Here is a 17,937-nt window from a genome sequence, read left to right as displayed (position 1 = left end):
AAGCGCTATATAAAAAAGCAGCCATTTACCATGTCAGAAAAATACAAAAACTGTAAAAAATAAAACATTAACTATAGCCTACACTTAAATAAAATAATGTATTTGAGATTCTCTTAAAATGTATTTATTTTTTTATTCTTAAACTAATTTAATCTATTGAATAACAGGTCGTTATTCCTCTGACTTCTGTCTCACACACACACACACACACACACACACACACACACACACACACACACACACACACACACACACACACACACACACACACACACACACACACACACACACACACACACACACACACACACACAGAGCTCCCTCCCCGGGCCCTTGTCCTGTAAGGTATTGGCTTGTGTTGCTACACGGACACATTTGTATGTTGCACCATGGTACTTCCTGTCTTACAGACTCAGAGTAGAGACTTAGTAAACAAACAATCCGGCTCTTATTATATGTGAACTAAAGAGTACAAGGTTTACACAACAGTCCCCACCCGCTGTTTTATTGTATTTGTACCTGTACTATCCGCTGTCAGCTGTTTATCTCTCTTTGTGACCTTGATTAAATAGCGTTAGCTCATGTTAGCTAGCGATAGCTCCGCGGCTAATTTTAGCTCACCCTAAACTAAATCAATGACTAGGTTCTAAAGCATTCAAGTAGTTTTCACTGCACATAGAAGTAGCCAAACAGCGGGAGCATTTCGGGAGCATATTACCAAAACCCAGGCAATTTCGAGCCCTTAATGAATCAAATAGAGTCTGCCATGGCTACATGCTAACGCTAACATTATTGCGCAACTAGGAAAAACCTGGCAGCGATAAGGGAATCGAAAGTCACGGGAGCCACACGGTTCCAGGCATCGGCCAATTAGGAACCGGTTCCCAACCGGAACCGGTTTTCGATTCCCATCCCTAATAGGGCGACAATAATGTGGTCAAGAGGCATGGTTTCTATCTTTGGTGTGGTCTATTTATTTACATGGCAGAGCAGCAGTTCTATAGTTCTCCTCTCACTGAGAGGCTGGGGGAAAGAGAAAGAATGGGAGGAAACATCTCTATTTATACTCGCCACCTGGTGGTGTTCCTGAGTGGCTCCGCCTAGAGCGCCCTCTAGTGGAAACAGTTATATATGCAGTTAGACAGTTACTAACAATCCTACACAGAACCTCTGACTTCAACACTCCCACTTAGGGTTTGTATTAGCATACTGGATAACTTCTTCGAAAAACATTTTACAAAGGAAATAATATAATTCAAAACATCAACAAAGTATGGCGGTCAATATTTACACATTAAACATGACCCTTGCAAATCCCTTCAATTTTAATTTGGAACAGGTTTCCTCATAGTGTCTGCTACCCTGTCGTCCGTTGGACAGTAAACCAATGTCATTCCTTTTTCTCTGATGACAGATCTGATGAGATGATATTTTCTATATTGACATGTTTACATCTATGTCGACACACTGGGTTCCTAGCAATCACAATGGTTCCCTGGTTGCCCTTATAAACAACAGCCTTCATACACAGTGTCCATCATTTTAAATGATGTTGACAAAACTCCCCTCATCTTCAAAAACCACCATATTTGGTATAGAGGATACATTCCAATGACCTATTACATATTAAGCAATATACTCATAATCTTATCTCCATCACTTCTAGCAGTTGTTCTGGATAAATACACTCCTGTATGGTCATAGCTAGAACCGTATATTCGGCTTCACAAGTTGATAGTGCCACTGTGGGCTGCTTCTTTGTTTCCCACGAAACCAGTGAGCTGTCTGTATTCAAACTCACACAATATCCTGTACCTTTTAAGATAACAAAAAGACATGTTTGGCTGTAATCCAAATGCTCCTCTGTGGGGTCAGCAAAATGCTGTGACAGTCTACTCACTACAAACCATTGGTCAGGGCGGGTACACATTGTTAAATAAATGAGGCTACCCACAGCTTCTCTGTACATTTTTACATTTGTCAGTTTCTGAGCATCCTCCCGATAGTCTAGTTTTTGATCACATGGTGTTTCCCTTGATCTACATTCTTACATGTCTAAACGTTTCAGGGCAGGGAACAAAATAAGTACCAGCCAACCGCCAATGGCTGGTAAAAAATCTGCCTGGCTGGTAGTTTTTAAAATCTACCAGCCAAATGGCTGGTAAGTCAAAAAGTTAAGTTTGTTCCCTGAGAGCAGAGCTACACAGCAGTGCGCCTATTTTGCGAGCCGAAATAAGTCTGTGGTTTTTTCTTCTTCTCACAAGGGGTCAAATGCATCGTCGCCATTCCTTTATGCCCACATCGCCCGAAATGAACGTTATGTTAGTGTAAGCTAACAAGCTAATCCTGATCAGCGGCAGAGCCACAGAGAACAGCAGACAGTGTGGACTGGGGAAAGGGAAATGGGGGGGGGGGGGCACTGTGTGTGCGTGCGTTTGGAAAGACGATGAAGTCACTAGTCAGGACTCAGGAGAGGAGTATATTGTAGTAAACTCAGGATTACTGAGGATGCACAAACAATGTTGATATTCAAATATAAAAAGGTTTCGAGAGGAGTGGAAGTTTGAAGACAGACTAGACTACAATATGATGCGGGGGTGGTGAGTTGAAACAGTGTGTGTGTCCCCGACCCCACTTCTATGTTTCAATACATTATTTGCATTTAAAACTATTAACGCTGACTCATTCCTTCAGTCCACTCAAAATTATGCTAATATTCCTTATGTTGTTTATGATATTAATTGAAAATAGCATATGAGAGTATTATATAGTAATAATAACACATGGCGATATACTAAAAAGCTATTTTTAATTTTTGGCTGGTAAAAAATCTGCCTGGCTGGTAGTTTTTAAAATCTACCAGCCAAATGGCTGGTAAGTCAAAAAGTTAAGTTTGTTCCCTGTTTCAGGGTCTTTCCCACATGGTTAAATCATTGAGAACATGGTAAGTCATCCACCTTTGTATTTAAACATGGGATCCATTTTTGTATTTAAACATGGTAAATCATCCACCTCTGTACTTAAACATGGAATTAAACATAGGATCCATTTCAGTATTTAGACATGGACTCTAATCAGGTATTTAAACCTGGATTCTACTCCTCCCGTATTTAAACCTAGAGTATCATCCTCCTGCATCTAAGCAGTGTAGCCACCCTCCTTCAGTATTTAAACATGGAGTACCCTCCTTCAGCATTTAAGCAATTAGTTACCCTCCTTCCGTATTTAAACATTGGAGTACCCTCCTTCAGCATTTAAGCAATTTTCTACGAACCATACTTTGTATTTGTCGTGGCCTTCAATACCCACCTGGATTGAATGCACCCATTTCCCTCCCACTGTCTGTCTGCCCTCTGGTAACTTGGTTGAATACACCCATTTCCCCCCCACTGTCTGTCTCCCCTCTTCGGGGGGCAATGTGACCTCTTTAACGGTCGGGGTTACCCCACTGACTACCCTGTAGCAGTAATTAACGGGGGTAGGTGTACTGTCCTCCTCGTCACTCCCTTTCCGGGCATAGTCTGTCAGATACTTTGGGGGTTTGTGTTCCCTTGAGGGATACCTCCCACTGCTTGGGGCACATGACGTCACCCTCGGGTGCTCCTCGTCATCGCCCTCTGGGGGTGGCTGACTGCCTGCCTGCACGACCGTACTAAGTACACTGGGCTGATGTGTCTCTGTTTCTGCACACCTTACTCTGGAGTCCAGCTCTGGCTCCTCTGTCTGTGTCTCGCTCTCACATGTTGCCTTTGTGACAAACTTGACTAGCATGTGTTTCTGCACTCTCCCGTTACCGGGATGATGAACTAGGAAAGCGGGGCTTCCCTTGTCGTGTCCTACAAAAAGTCCTTTTACACATCTGGACTCGGGCTTCCCCCTGTCCTGCAGGTACGCATAACACAATGATCCAAATCGGTGCATTCTGGCTAGATTACACTTCTTTCCTGTCAGTGCTGTATACGGGGTGGTGCCTGAGTGCTTATTAAAGCACCTGTTTCTGGTGTAAGCGGCTTCTTGCACCGCATAATGCCATAGGCTCTTATGTAAGTTACTATCTACTAGCTTACACCTAGCCATTTCGAAAAGGGTGCGCCATTCCCTCTCTGCCACTCCATTCTGGTGTGGGGGATATGGACGTGACGTCCCGTGTCTTATCTTGTACCTTCTCAACAGTGATTGGAACTCTCTGTTTGTGAACTCGGTTTCGTTGTCGGACCTCAAGCATCCTACGTTACCATAAGGGGCTACATCTGCCAGGAATTTCTCCGTGGCCTGGAGTGTGTCACTCTTTGCTTTGAGAAAGTAAACAAACACTGCCCCTGTGCACACATCTGTAAAAGACTGTACATATCTAAAGCCGCCTATGGACTCGTTGCTTACTGGGCCGGCTAGGTCCGTATTAACTAATGCAAGTGGTACCCTTACTTTTTCTGTGGGATTTCTGTTTCTCGGTTGAGTAAACTTCCCCGTTTTGCACACTGCACAATTTTTGTCAGGTCTACGCTTTTCACCTTCAATGTGCATGCCTTCTGTCACTGCTTGCAGTTTCAGTAGATCCTCGTAATTACAATGACCCATAATCTCGTGCCATGTCTGAATATCGTGACTGGCCGTCACGCTACACATATCATTATTATCATTACACTTGTCGTTGTCATTACACTCCGTTTGCAGATAATATATTCTCTGGTACATCTTTATGTCAAACCGTGTACCGTCAGGTTCTACAAGAAAATGTGTACCTTTATCGAAGAATACCTTGGCACCGCTTGCAGTAGCAGCTATTACAGAGAATAGTCCTTGTGGGAACGATGGTATGTAGAGAGCGTTCTTTAACGTCACCGTACGCCGGCGCCTCTTACTGTCCATGAGGAATACCTGTGCGTCTCCTCTCTCTTGCGCCAATCCGTAGGTGCGTCTCCCGTCTGCCAGCTCCATGCTGTGCCTCTCCGGGTGGAAAGTGTCGTCAAAGTTCTTGAACCGACTCCTGTCGTTGATGACATGGGACGACGCACCTGTGTCCACGATCAGCCCCCTCCTCTGGGCCCGCTGCAGCTGGGCCGGTCAGGCGATGTACGCCGTCCGCGCCCCGAAAGCGCAGTCTTCTTGTCCCGTTATTCTCCGGGCGTTGTCTCGATCCGTCTCACGTCGACCGTCGCTGCCCTCGTGTCCGCTGCCGTCATCCAGTCCACAGCCGTCATCTTGTCCGTAGCCGCCATCTTGTCCATAGCCGCCATTTTGTCCATGGCCGCCGTCCCGTCCACGGCCGCCGTCTCGTCCGTGGCCGTCATCTTGTCCATGCGCGTATCGCGCGCTCTGGTCGTGTTTCTTCATGCACGCTCTGTCTGTGTGCCCCGTGGATTTGCAGAAGCTACACCAGACAGTCTTTGTGCAGTCGCTTTTCCGATGGCCTTTCTCTCCGCATCGCCAACACGCCAGTTCCGCCGTGGTCCTGGTCCTCTCCCTTGGCGTCGCTCGGGCCTTTAGCACCCTCTCTCCCGCCTCCGCGGCGGCTGGGTGGGTATCTTCTGAGGCCTCGAAGTTTCTTAGCTTGGCCTTGAACTGTCCCAGCGTCATGTCCGTTGAACCGTGTGTTACCAGGAGTGTGAACGGTTTGTACAGCTCCGGTAGTCCTCTCATCATCATCGCCATCATTAGCCCATCGCTTGGTGCTTCTCCGGCACTCCTCAATGGCGTCGTGATCTGCTCCGCTCTGTTGACGTATTCGGTCACAGTCTCGGTGTGTCCCTTCCTCAGGGCCGTTAGTGCTATGTAGAGGGCCACAACTCGGGGTCTTCCTCGCCCGATTTAATGCTCACTCAACACCTCCAGGCTTTCTCGGCCTTTGTCTTTAGTGTCGCGGAATATCAGCCCCAAGCTGGTGTCGTCGAGCAGTGGCGCTAACTCACAGTACGCGTCTGCGTTACGCTGGTCGTCCAGGGCTTGCTCTTCCGCCGTCAGGTCTCCCGTGGGGGCTGCCAGGATCGTCTCCTTCAGTCCCGCACCGTGCATGCAGCATAGCATGCGCTCTTCCCAGAGCTCGTAGTCCTCTGCTTTTCCATTGAATGAGGGCCATTTGCCCCTTCCCTTGTTTTCCATCCTCTTCGTTGGTGGTAGGCGTAGCTTTAGCTCTTGTTGGCCTAGTGTCTAGCCACGCGGTGCTCCCGGCGCTAACCTAGCCTATACTTTAGCTAAGCTTGCTACCCTTATTATTTCGCCCCGGCATTATCTGGGCCCATAACCTGTTGACAGAATCCGGCTATAGGGCGACAATAATGTGGTCAAGAGGCATGGTTTCTATCTTTGGTGTGGTTTATTTATTCACATGGCAGAGCAGCAGTTCTATAGTTCTCAGTTACTAACAATCCTACACAGAACCTCTGACTTCAACAGTAATACTCACGAGTAAGCAACTTTAACCAGTAGAGTGGCCCTCATAGTGTGTGTGTGTGTGTGTGTGTGTGTGTGTGTGTGTGTGTGTGTGTGTGTGTGTGTGTGTGTGTGTGCGTGCCACGTGCGTGTGTGCGTGCGTGTGAGTGATGTTAGCCACCAGCCACTACATTTCAAAAGGTCAAGGTAGCCATTTTTCTGATGTTAATTTGCTCTATGAGCACAAGTGACATACCTTTATGATTGCTGTATTCTCCTTCGGAGCACTCTGTGCACTCAAAGCAGCAGGTTGGCATGCTCTCTATGATACCTTTCCTTGTGCCTGGTTCACAGTCTTCACTGCAGTTAGAGAAGGGCACCTATGGAGGGAGGATAGAACAGACAAGACATGGTAAGACAGAGGAGAATTCAGTAGCGCTCAGTTAAAACTCCCATGAATAATTTTTTTTGAAATTAATTCTAATTAAAAGAAAATACATGTGTTTTTGTAATAGTTCTTCTGCATAAGTCATCAACATTTGACCATTTTCAAAATAACAACTCACATAGTAATTCACCAATCACACTGTGTTGAGGCACTAGTCCCTCAGCACTACACAACACTACCTGACAGAAAAGAAACCAGAGAGCAGCATTGGAACGTTATAGTACTTGGACATAATAAATTAAGGGGGGGAAAGGTTTGTTGTGGTTAGAGTTAACTGGACAGCAAGAAGATATACCCCTGCAGATTATCTGTAGCCTATAGATTATTTTATTTATTAAGCTTAAGTATGTCACCTCTCAGACTCAGATATTTATTATACTAATACTGTATATTATATTATATTTATTTATGTATATATCTATAATATTAGATTATATGTTTGACCTCCACCCACTCTAATGTGTACCTGTAAATAGATATTTATATAGTGTATATATTGTATATTTAAAATGTGTCTATCTATATTTTGTATTTCTATATTCCCTTTTATATGATATGTTGTTTTTCATCCTCTTTTTTTCTGGGCAATAAATATTCTGATTCTGATTATTTTCATGTTTTATGGTAATTTGAGTGGTAATTAAGAGGTGGGACCAAGTCTTAGTTTTCTATGTCACAAGTATGTTTCAAGTCTTGACACTTAAGTTGTCAGTCAAGACAGGCAAGTCTTGTCAAGTCCCAAGTTTGGCTTTAAAAATTGGAACGTTAACAAAACATTATGTTTTGGTAAAATAAAATAATCCCAATAATCCCACATGCTGTATCAAGGACAAAATACCGTTAATTTCTGCCATAGGCAGAGCTTGTCATAATGGCATGACCGCGTGAGAGGTCTATCGTGTTTATATTTTTACATTTACATTTTGTCATTTAGCTGACTCTTTTATCCAAAGTGACTTACAAGTTCTGTATGACAAGTCATCAGGAAAGGCACAACTCTATCGTTGTCGTGTTCTGTTCCATGTCAATTGAGATGATATCTGTTTGCTGTTCCATGTTTGAGGTTTTATATTTTGATATCCAAGTTAGTCCATTCTTGATCTTTGTTATTTGTTTTCTATATTGACCTTTTGTTTTCTTCAGTTAACCCTTGGTGTTTGCGTTTTTGTTACTAACCTAATGTTCGCGGTCTGGATTTTAAATAAAGATAAACAATAGCCATAACAATTCATGTAAAAATACATAACAGATGTTCATTTTATCTCAATTACACATCTGTAAAAAAAAGATGAATCCATTATAATCAAGACATGAATGGAACAAACATCATGTTTATCTTGAAAAATATAAATGAAGAACAAGGTGGATGCAGATATAGTGAAGGTACACAGTGAACCTTTTTGTTTAATTTTTACTTATTATTATTTTTACTTCACTTACAATTTCCACACTTTATGAAAATGTGTCCAGTGTCTGTTCAGGGAGTGGCCTTTTGTTGGGGGGCGTGCCCGCTCGGAGCGTGTGGCTGTTTGGAGTGTGTGGCCGTTTGGAGCATGTGGCTGTTTGGAGCATGTGGCTGTTTGGAGCGTGTGGCCGTTTGGAGTGTGTGTGTCTGACTGTCTGTTTGGAGTGTGTGGCTGTTTGGAGTGTGTGGCTGTTCGGAGCGTATAGCCGTTCGGAGTGTGTGGTTGTGTGGAGTGTGTGGCTGTTCGGAGTCAGTGTATAGCCGTTCGGAGTGTGTGGCTGTTTGGAGTGTGTGGCTGTTCGGAGCGTGTGGCTGTTCAGTCTGTTCGGAGCACGTGCCCATTGACAGAGTGGCCTGATTGCTTTCATTTTTGAGAACTGCCCATCTAAAGTGCGTGTTTGTCCTTCGCATATCTTGAGAACTGTTCATCCGATCGACTCCACAACCTTTTTTGCATGTGCTAGATGGCACTATAATGAACTTTATGTTTACATTTAGCGTGTGTACTGTATTGCTGAGGGCCCAAATAAGTGCATTGTCGAATGTGAAGTTGATTGGATGAGCAGTTCTCGGGAACGCTGTGGGCCAAGCAACCAGCCAGTTCTGAACGGCCATGATCTGAATGGGCACTGCACTAGTAATATCAATAGGAGAATCCTAGACATATTTAGATGTGAAGCATCTCTACAGTAATATCACTAACTCACTCGCTCACACATTCATTCACTCCCTCACTCACATGTGCAGCATACTCATTCAGTTAGCTGTCCTGTCCCTTGTGGCGTTTAATTTTCTGCAAGACAAGTTAGCTTTGCACCCATGTGTCCTTCTTAATGACATACCTCGGTGCTGTATCCATTCCATAGGATCTTTGTCTTGTCAATGAACAGCTTAGCTCCTTTCTTAGCGTGCATATTGTAGTATCCAACCTCCTCAAACAACACAGAGGCGTCCACAGCGGACCTGTGCCAGTTTATAATGGTATAGTTCCCTGCCAAGTCAGCGTTCTCATCGAAGTGCACCTTCTCCCCCATGCTGTTGGAGTAGTTCAGATGTCTGAGCTGCTTCAGGACCTGTGATGCAGAACCACATTTAAAGAGATAGATAGATAGATAGATAGATAGATAGATAGATAGATAGATAGATAGATAGATAGATAGATAGATAGATAGATAGATAGATAGATAGATAGATAGATAGATAGATAGATAGATAGATAGATAGATAGATAGATAGATAGATAGATAGATAGATAGATAGATAGATAGATAGATAGATAGATAGATAGATAGATAGATAGATAGATAGATAGATAGATAGATAGATAGATAGATAGAGAGGTAGAGAGGTAGATAGATAGAGAGGTAGATAGATAGATAGAGGTAGAATCTGTAATGCTGTCAAATAGTGACCTCTATGCAAAAGAGCCCTGTTTGGTATTGCGCTTTTTCTTAACTTTTTTTGTTTCCGTCTGATGTGTGAGTTGGAGTTTAGTAACTTATTATACAGTGAATTTCTCCAGGCCCCTCTTGGTAGAGCCTGAGGTGTGGCCAGCAGTAGCAAGTGGAACCCCTCCCCCCTATACCCACCCAACTCCAACACATCAGACAAAAATGTAATATTTAAACAAAACGTAATAAAGTGGGGCTTTTTTGCCTAGAGGTCGCTGTTTGATGACATTACAGATTCTACCTGTAAGGCATTGGTTAATAAATTGATTGATTCAAGTGGTAATCCATAATATCTTTTTTACGTTGCAGTTTGTTTGGAATCAATAGAAGAAGAACTCAGTAGTTGGTCTCAGTGTGAAAACACAGCAGCAGCGACTGCTCGTCCAACCGGGTAAAGTTGGTTTGATATTGGATATTCACATATTTATAGATTTGAATTATATCTTCAATACCTCTGTCACTTTATGTGTGGGGATGTCAAAATCTTTTGTTTTCATACTCAGGGTAGGGTGGACAAAATTATGGAATTTGATCACCTTTTTTAATTACCATTGAAGAAATGCAATAGCGTTACAGCCACCTACCAGGATGCAGCCGGTATTGCACTCTAGCGATCGCAGAGTGATTCCCTATGGTAACACAGAGGTCCGTGTGAGAGAAATGAATAAAAATATTGAATAAAAGAAATAATGATGAAAACCAGACTATACTCGGGTATGGCGCTGAACGGTTGGCGAGTTAACCCGACTATCCTCGGGTCTGGCGCTGATTGAGTTAAAGGTTTAAAAGTATTTGGATAATCTTGAACTAATACGGTATATAGTATGTTTTGTTATGTGTGTAATAACAAAAGTGGTAAGAAATTAACAAGCAGAGGGCGGCTACGTGGTGCAGTGGGCAAGGCGCTCACCACGAATACTGGAGACTGGGCTCGAACAGGTTCGCCTCGAGCCCAGCGCTCCACATTGCTTTCAGTTTAGCTGGTCGTCCGCACTAATACACATTGGCAGTATTAGGGGGAGGGAAACTGATGGGTGGGGATCGGGCGTTGTGGACAGTGACTCCTACAGGTCGGTTGGTGCGCCTGCGCAGTAGAATCAGGAAGTGACGGGGGCGGGGCCCCTCCAAAGCCCAGACCCCTGACGCTGAAAGATCGAGCCGCGCAGGTGGAAAGATGCGACTGCTGTTACCTCGAGTATCGGAGGGGACTCGTGCTATGTATGACTATGTATGTATGTATGTATGTATGTATGTATGTATGTATGTATGTATGTATGTATGTATGTATGTATGTATGTATGTATGTATGTATGTATGTATGTATGTATGTATGTATGTATGTATGTATGTATGTATGTATGTATGTATGTATGTATGTATGTATGTATGTATGTATGTATGTATGTATGCTTGTATGCTATGTATGACTTATGTATGACACATACCCTGTATGACTATGTGGACATGGTTGAGGTGTACAAATACCTCGGTGTGCACATCGACAACAAACTGAACGGGTTAAAACATGCAGAAGCACTATACAAGAAGGGCCAGAGCCGACTCTACAAGGATGTTGAGGATGTTCTATGAGTCTGTGGTGGCGGGCGCCTTCTTGTACGCTGTGACCTGCTGGGGCAGCGGACTGAGAGCAGTGGACACAACCAGGCTGGATAAGCTGGTCAGGAAGGCCAGCAGCGTGGTTGGGGTGGAGCTGGACTCTCTAGCGAGGGTGGCGGAGAGGAGGAGCCTCACTAAGCTCCAGGCCATCAGGGAAAACCCCATCCACCCACTATACACAGACTTGGCTGACAGGAGGAGCATGTTCAGTGCTAGGCTCACACTACCCAAATGCAGCACTGAACGGCACAGGAAGTCCTTCATTCCAACAGCCATCAGACTATATAATGCATCACTGTGCCTCACTGCATCACTGAGCACAGAGTGGCAGCTCAATAGTGGCAGGAGGCCGCGACTAGCGGCCTCCAGGCTCCACAACTAGGACTTATAGGAACCCAAGGAGGACAATACACTACCTGAAGCATACTGTACCTTGTGACACTGTGAATACTGGAATATATATTTCATATTTCATTTAGTTAGATTTAAATTATAATTATATTGACCAAATTGTTTACCCCATGCTCAGTATGCTCAGTATATTCTTACTGTATTTATTTCTGTATATTTTATTTCATTTCATTTTATCCTATTTTACTCTACTCTTTAGGCAACTTGATTTTATTTGTGTTATTATTCTAATTTGTGACCTGTCCTGTCTAAATGTTGAGCGATTTGCAGTGTCAAATTTCCCACGGGATAATAAAAGTATTTCTATTCTATTCTATTCTATTCTAGTCCACATTGCAGCCGGCTTGTGGGAGGCATGAAACAGCGTTCAAAGACAGGGGAGGGTTGAATTGGATGATACGAAAAATTAGGATGGGAGAAAAATAGAAAAATGGGAGAAAAAGTGGATTAAAAAAATAGAAATTAACAATCAGAAAGTCATAATTATATATTTTCATCATCTATGATACAGTATATAAAATCATCAATTATAACAGTTATGTAGATAATGTTATGTATGTTCATTAGTAAACAGAAAAAATCATTATCAAGTGTTAATTTATTGTTATAAAACCTATAATAAACTTTAATTGTATTATTTGATTAAAGTTGAATTAACTATCAATTTACCATGTATTAATGATGGTTATTATAAAGTGTTACCCAAACATTTGAGAAAGTAATGTCCGCTGATTTGAGGGAGGATATCTAGAATTAAGCCAGCATCGGTTTTGGAACTCTAAGTAATTTCCATTTAATGCTATTGAATTGCAATAGTAATTTATGACCATTTCATATTTTCCCTTAAAATTGGAACAGACAATTTTTTAAAGTAAATGCTGCTGATTTGAGGTAGGATATCTGGAATTAAACCAGCATTGGTTTTGGAACTGTAATTAAATTTATATTTTTTTTTATTGTTGTCCACCCTACCCCGAGTATGAAAATAAAGATTTTGACTCTCCCATGCAAAGGGACAGAGGTATAGAAAATGTAGAATATGTGATTATCCAAACCAACTTTACCCGGGTCCTTGTTTGCAATAGAGGTCAACAAAACAAAAATACAATGATAATTTTTTATCTTTCTTGAGTAACCTGTCTAACTTTTTTACTTGTATATTACTTATTTAATTACCAGTCATTACTGTGTGCAACACTTTACCTGCCATGCTTCTATTTTCTTTATATCTGCACAGGAATTGTTAGCAAATAGACCACGTCCAGGCGTGCAGGTCATTATATCCTGCAGGGCCTGGGCAATCGAGTAAACTGCCACATACACATTATAGGAGATACGAAGGTGAGTATAGTCCAGGTATGGGGTCGCGGCACTCTTAATGTCCTCCTCGCCGGTACACAACGGTCTGAAACTAGTGCTGCCATTCCCGCTGTGGTGAAGGCTCTGGCTGTCCTCCAAGTAACAGTTGAAGGTTTCCTCCCAGAACTCCCGGACAAACTCATTGTGGGTAGATTTCTTTGGGTGGACCAGTTGTAAGAATTCTTGGAACCCAGGAATGTGGCCTGTCTTCAGAGCAAAGCCGATGGTTCCGGCCATGACGTCGAGATACTCGGGTTTAGCGATAAGGGAAGAAGTTGCCCAGGCTTCACTCGCTAACCAAATACGATCTGTGATGTTTCGCCTGACCATCTCTTTGATAAGCGGCTCGACATCGGGGCCACTTGCAAAAACCACGATGACTTTAGCGGTGGAATTCTCAATGCGGTCGGCCAAGCTTTGGATGTCGTGATCATCAAAATATTGAGAAATCAGTTCATTTAGATGAATGCAGATGTCTTTCTCTTCCATCACTTTCTCAAACTTTTCAATTCCTGGGCGGCCATAATCATCGTCGGAGGCCACAGCGATGACCCAGTTCCACTCGAAATAGTCGATGATGTCCGCCATGGCTGTAGCCTGGTATTCATCTGTGGGGATCGTCCTCATGAAGGATTTGTACTGATTCTTGTTGCTGAGGAGGCGACTGGAAGAGGCGTAGCTGATCTGCAACAAGAGATTTCACGATTAAAGGGATAGTTTGGACTTTGGCATACTCACAAGTCCTGTGGGTGGGAGTTCTGGTTGGTTTCTGAGCGAACCAGGAAGCTTCAGACAAGCAGTAAACGGCGTATCGAAACAGAAAAGTGTTAATCCACACCACAACATGCAAATAAAAGTTTTAACTATCCACAACAGAAAACAGTGGTCTGAATCTGAATCTGAATCCTGTATTTCCTGTGCTTGATTCTTCTCTCAGACAGACATGATGTCTTGGAACAAGCCCCAGTGTGATGCAGTTATTACGCACTGGCGCTTTTTACAGTGTCATGTTGAGACATAGTGGAAGTGGTAGTGGGACACAAATGCAAACAGTCAGGTGAGGAAGCAGGCAGAACAAGGCGGGTAGTAATAATAGGATCTTTACTGAACACAAAACATAAACTTACACTACAAAAGAATACCTCTCAGCAAACGCTGGAAGAGGGAAAAACATAAGTAGGGAATACACACAAACTAAACTAACATAACTTGAACTAACTACAAACAAATACTCAACGTGGCGTGAACAGCATGGCAGGCGGGGTGAACAACCAATCCGAATGGTCAACAGGAACATAGACAGGAACAGGTACAGAGTACAGCAAACAGGAGACACTGTAGACAATGAACGTGCACGAAAGACAAGGCAGACTGACATATATACACAGATTAATTGACACATGAGGGTTGATTGCAAATGAGACACACCATGGAGGGGGGCACAGACTAAAGTGACACAAACACAAGACAGACTACAGGGAACATAATACACAAGACAAGAACAAACCTAAACCAGACAGGACAACAATACCAGACAAGGAAACACAAATGACAGGCAGGCAGGTAGACTTAACAAGATTGATCTGATGATACATAAATGTATGAGTCCAAGGGGCAATGAGGGGAATTGTCCAGCAGGTGGAGGCAGAGGGAACTGTCCGTGAGTGAATGGAGGAGCAAAGCATGGAGGATGATGAGGAGGAAGATGAGAGGGGAATTGTCCATGAGAAGGCGGAGGGAAGTAAGCAGAGTCAGGTGGGATGTGACACCCAGTGTTTTCTGTTGTGGATGGTTAAAACTTTTGTCTTCATGTTGTGGTGAGGTTTAACACTTTTTGAGACAACATTTACTGCCTGTCTGAAGCTTCCCATTTCACTTGGAACCTGGCCAGAGCTCTGATCGCAGGACTCTGTGAGTAAGCTAGTGGTATGCATCCATTATATTAATGTATACCAGTTAATGGAAAAACGATCTCTTGTTAATGGGAAAAAAAGGATGAATGTCAATGAATATTTGCCTATACTGTATCCTTCTACTTGTCATTTGTTTGTTGAAGACCCTGTTGGGTTGAAACATTGCCTACTAAAGTATTGGGAGTTGTAATTCAGTGTATTCAGAATCCAAGTATTATTTAGCTTCAGTCTCATATACCTCCTGCATCTGGCCTAAAACAGGTTGGATGTGGACGCCGCTACTCAATACTCTCTAGTTATACAACATCCTTGATTAACCACAGAGCATTACAATTTCATGTGCAACATGTTGCCGTTAAAATGGGAGTTTAACCTCATCTTCAGGGCAATGAGGTGGGTTTGTTGGTACAATATTAATACATTTCCAGGGTTAAAATCCCCCCCCTTACCACCCATGATACCCCCAGTCCCCCACGATGAGCCCTCTGCCTCCCAAAACAAATGTTTGCCCTCGCTACCATGGCTCACCTGAGGAATGTAAAAGAGACCCAGCAAATTGGCGACTGCTGTCGAGACCGCCGATCCGGACGCTCCCACCACGGCGATTGTCGAGGGGACGTTATCGGTACAATTACAAAATTCGTCCAGATTCAGGGAGTCGATCTTATTCTGTGCCACGAAGCTAAGAGTCGCCTCGAGGGCTTCAGAAACAGTGTTGCAGGTGTCAAAGATCCTGTATCCTAGGGTGATGTTGGGAAGCAGAGAACTGCTGTTGTTAATTTCCTCGATCGCAAAAATCATCGCCTGGAGCCAACGGAATCCACGGAAATTGTACCTGTGAGAGCAAAGGTGACACTGATTCAGCTTTTAGATGAGTGCTTTTGATTGTAGTCTATGATCATCTTATTTATTAGCCAACATTCACATCATACTTGATGGGGATTGGAATTTTTTTTTTTAATAAAAACATTCATGTCAACAGAGGTCCAATTTATCCCACTTCTGAAATCGGATGGTGTTCAGATTGAGAGGAATATGATAGTTTTGTGGGAGTGCAGGGACGAAGAGACGGATGGACAAGTGTCAAGTTGAATCACTTTACTTTCCCAATGTAAAACAGGAATACAATGCAGTAAGTAGCAATGAGTGGTTACTGGTTACTGGTAACAGCTAACTAAAAGCTAACCGCTATAAACGAGGCAAAACTAGTTTCCCAGAATTCACTCTGTTTCTCAACTCTGAACCCATGCCATAACTCTGCTCTTAGTGTTCGTGTGTTCAAATGTCTACATGGCCCAAGTGGGTCACCACAGTTTCTCACCTTTTGTATAAGCTGGTTTGTCATTGAGAGAAATGTATGGGTGTTCATTTTAAGCTTATTGATAAATGTGTTGGAATGAGTGCGCTTGTGTATGCTGGAAGCAGGAACTAAAAGACTAAAGTTGATGTTTCCAGATTAGCTCGAAAAGAGTGTGGAATGAGGAAGTGGAATGCAGGAGCCTTGGCACATGGAGAATGCAATTTTGCCTCGGGACAGAAAGCTAATGTACACACCCATGGACTTTGTTTAGGAAATACATGTGGTTGTGGTAAGATAATCCATTTGTTGCTTCTCTGTTCATTGAAAACCAGACCCTTTGTTCTGTTTCCTTGTCTTTTCATAGAGCTTGGATTGTCAAACTGCATACCCCTAGGCTGCTCTAGTTCGTACCATAATATTACAGTGAGTGCCGGGAAGTTTAGACTATTCAAAAGTAAATTTTTTATACTTTTCTTTGATTGACAGCTTGTGTAACACTGAATTGTCCTTATGCACTAAACCCTAACCATCTCTGGTCCACCACCACCTACCTACTGAAAATTATAAATTCAATTCAAATATCCCAGATATCAAACTGACATAGAAACAATGTTCGATCAATTTAGAAATGTTGCTGACATTTTGTTGTCAACATTAATTCAACATTGATTCAATGTTGATTCAAAATAGATTTTTCAACCTCCACCAAAACAATGATTCTGATTTCAAAATTGAATCAATGTCGCTTTGCTATATGGGATTGCATTACCAAACCTATCAACCAAACGTAAGGAAATGAGAATGAATGTTCTAGTAAATGTCAACTTTCTTTTAAAATGTTTACTTTAAGTGAATTTATCACATAATCTCAGCACAATCCATGCTGTTCATGCTCATACTAGCTCCAGATAGTTAGCCACAAACCAATGCAAAGTCAATGCGGTCGACCTTCTGTTTGGGGTCAAGCTCACTGAAACTTACTCCACAGTGCACAAAAAGTAGATTTAATTGAGCTTCAGTCAACTTGTACAGACAAATTCGACCCCATTGACATTGCATTGGTTTGTGGCCAACTACAGTATCTGGAGCTAGTATGAGGAACAGCATGGATTGTGAAAGGATTCTACCAATCTCAAGTCGGAAACAGGGCTAGGATCCCATAGACGTTACCTGACACATTCAGTGGACTGTGGGCGAGCTGCCAGGTCTTGGTCTTTGGATGTAACCCCAAAGTGCATGGGGAAAAGCCCCCCCAGCAGAATATCACCCGTCTTCTGGGCTCTATGATGGGGCCCATACGTTGATATGACATGACTGGAGCCCAGGAGCACAAGATAGTACACAACAAATCTCATTTTGTTTTCTTGTCCTTATGTGAGTCTATTCGTCTTAAAAAATTACGCTTGATGATGTTCTTCTCTCCTCTAGTGAGCCTGTGTGCTTTGATGTGTCGTGTTGCTCATAATGTTTTGTCTTACTCATGTTTACACTGATGGGAGTGACAGCAGAAAGTGTCTATATGAGGGGACGACTGCAGGAAGTCCATGTAGGGAGTGACAACAGGAAGTCCATAAAAGGGAATGGATACTGTAAGTCCATATGAG

General features: G+C 42.9%; 1 protein-coding gene across 1 annotated transcript in view; it reads right to left on the bottom strand.

Annotated features, from left to right (window-relative positions):
- The window catches only part of casr (calcium-sensing receptor), a gene marked incomplete at both ends in the record, with an annotated part of 32,480 nt that extends 14,792 nt beyond the window's left edge, over nucleotides 1–17,688 (bottom strand). The window contains 5 exons of the mRNA XM_084319717.1: nucleotides 6,626–6,749; nucleotides 9,125–9,355; nucleotides 12,965–13,804; nucleotides 15,562–15,868; nucleotides 17,504–17,688. Coding sequence (XP_084175843.1) covers nucleotides 6,626–6,749; nucleotides 9,125–9,355; nucleotides 12,965–13,804; nucleotides 15,562–15,868; nucleotides 17,504–17,688 — 1,687 coding nt within the window. The remainder of the gene's footprint in view (nucleotides 1–6,625; nucleotides 6,750–9,124; nucleotides 9,356–12,964; nucleotides 13,805–15,561; nucleotides 15,869–17,503) is intronic.
- Between the last annotated feature and the right edge of the window lie 249 nt (nucleotides 17,689–17,937).

Source organism: Notolepis coatsorum, assembly GCF_963971535.1.
Source record: "Notolepis coatsorum genome assembly, chromosome: 8".
NCBI classification, from domain to species: Eukaryota; Metazoa; Chordata; class Actinopteri; order Aulopiformes; family Paralepididae; genus Notolepis; species Notolepis coatsorum.
This window is presented reverse-complemented; position numbering and strand designations above follow the sequence as displayed.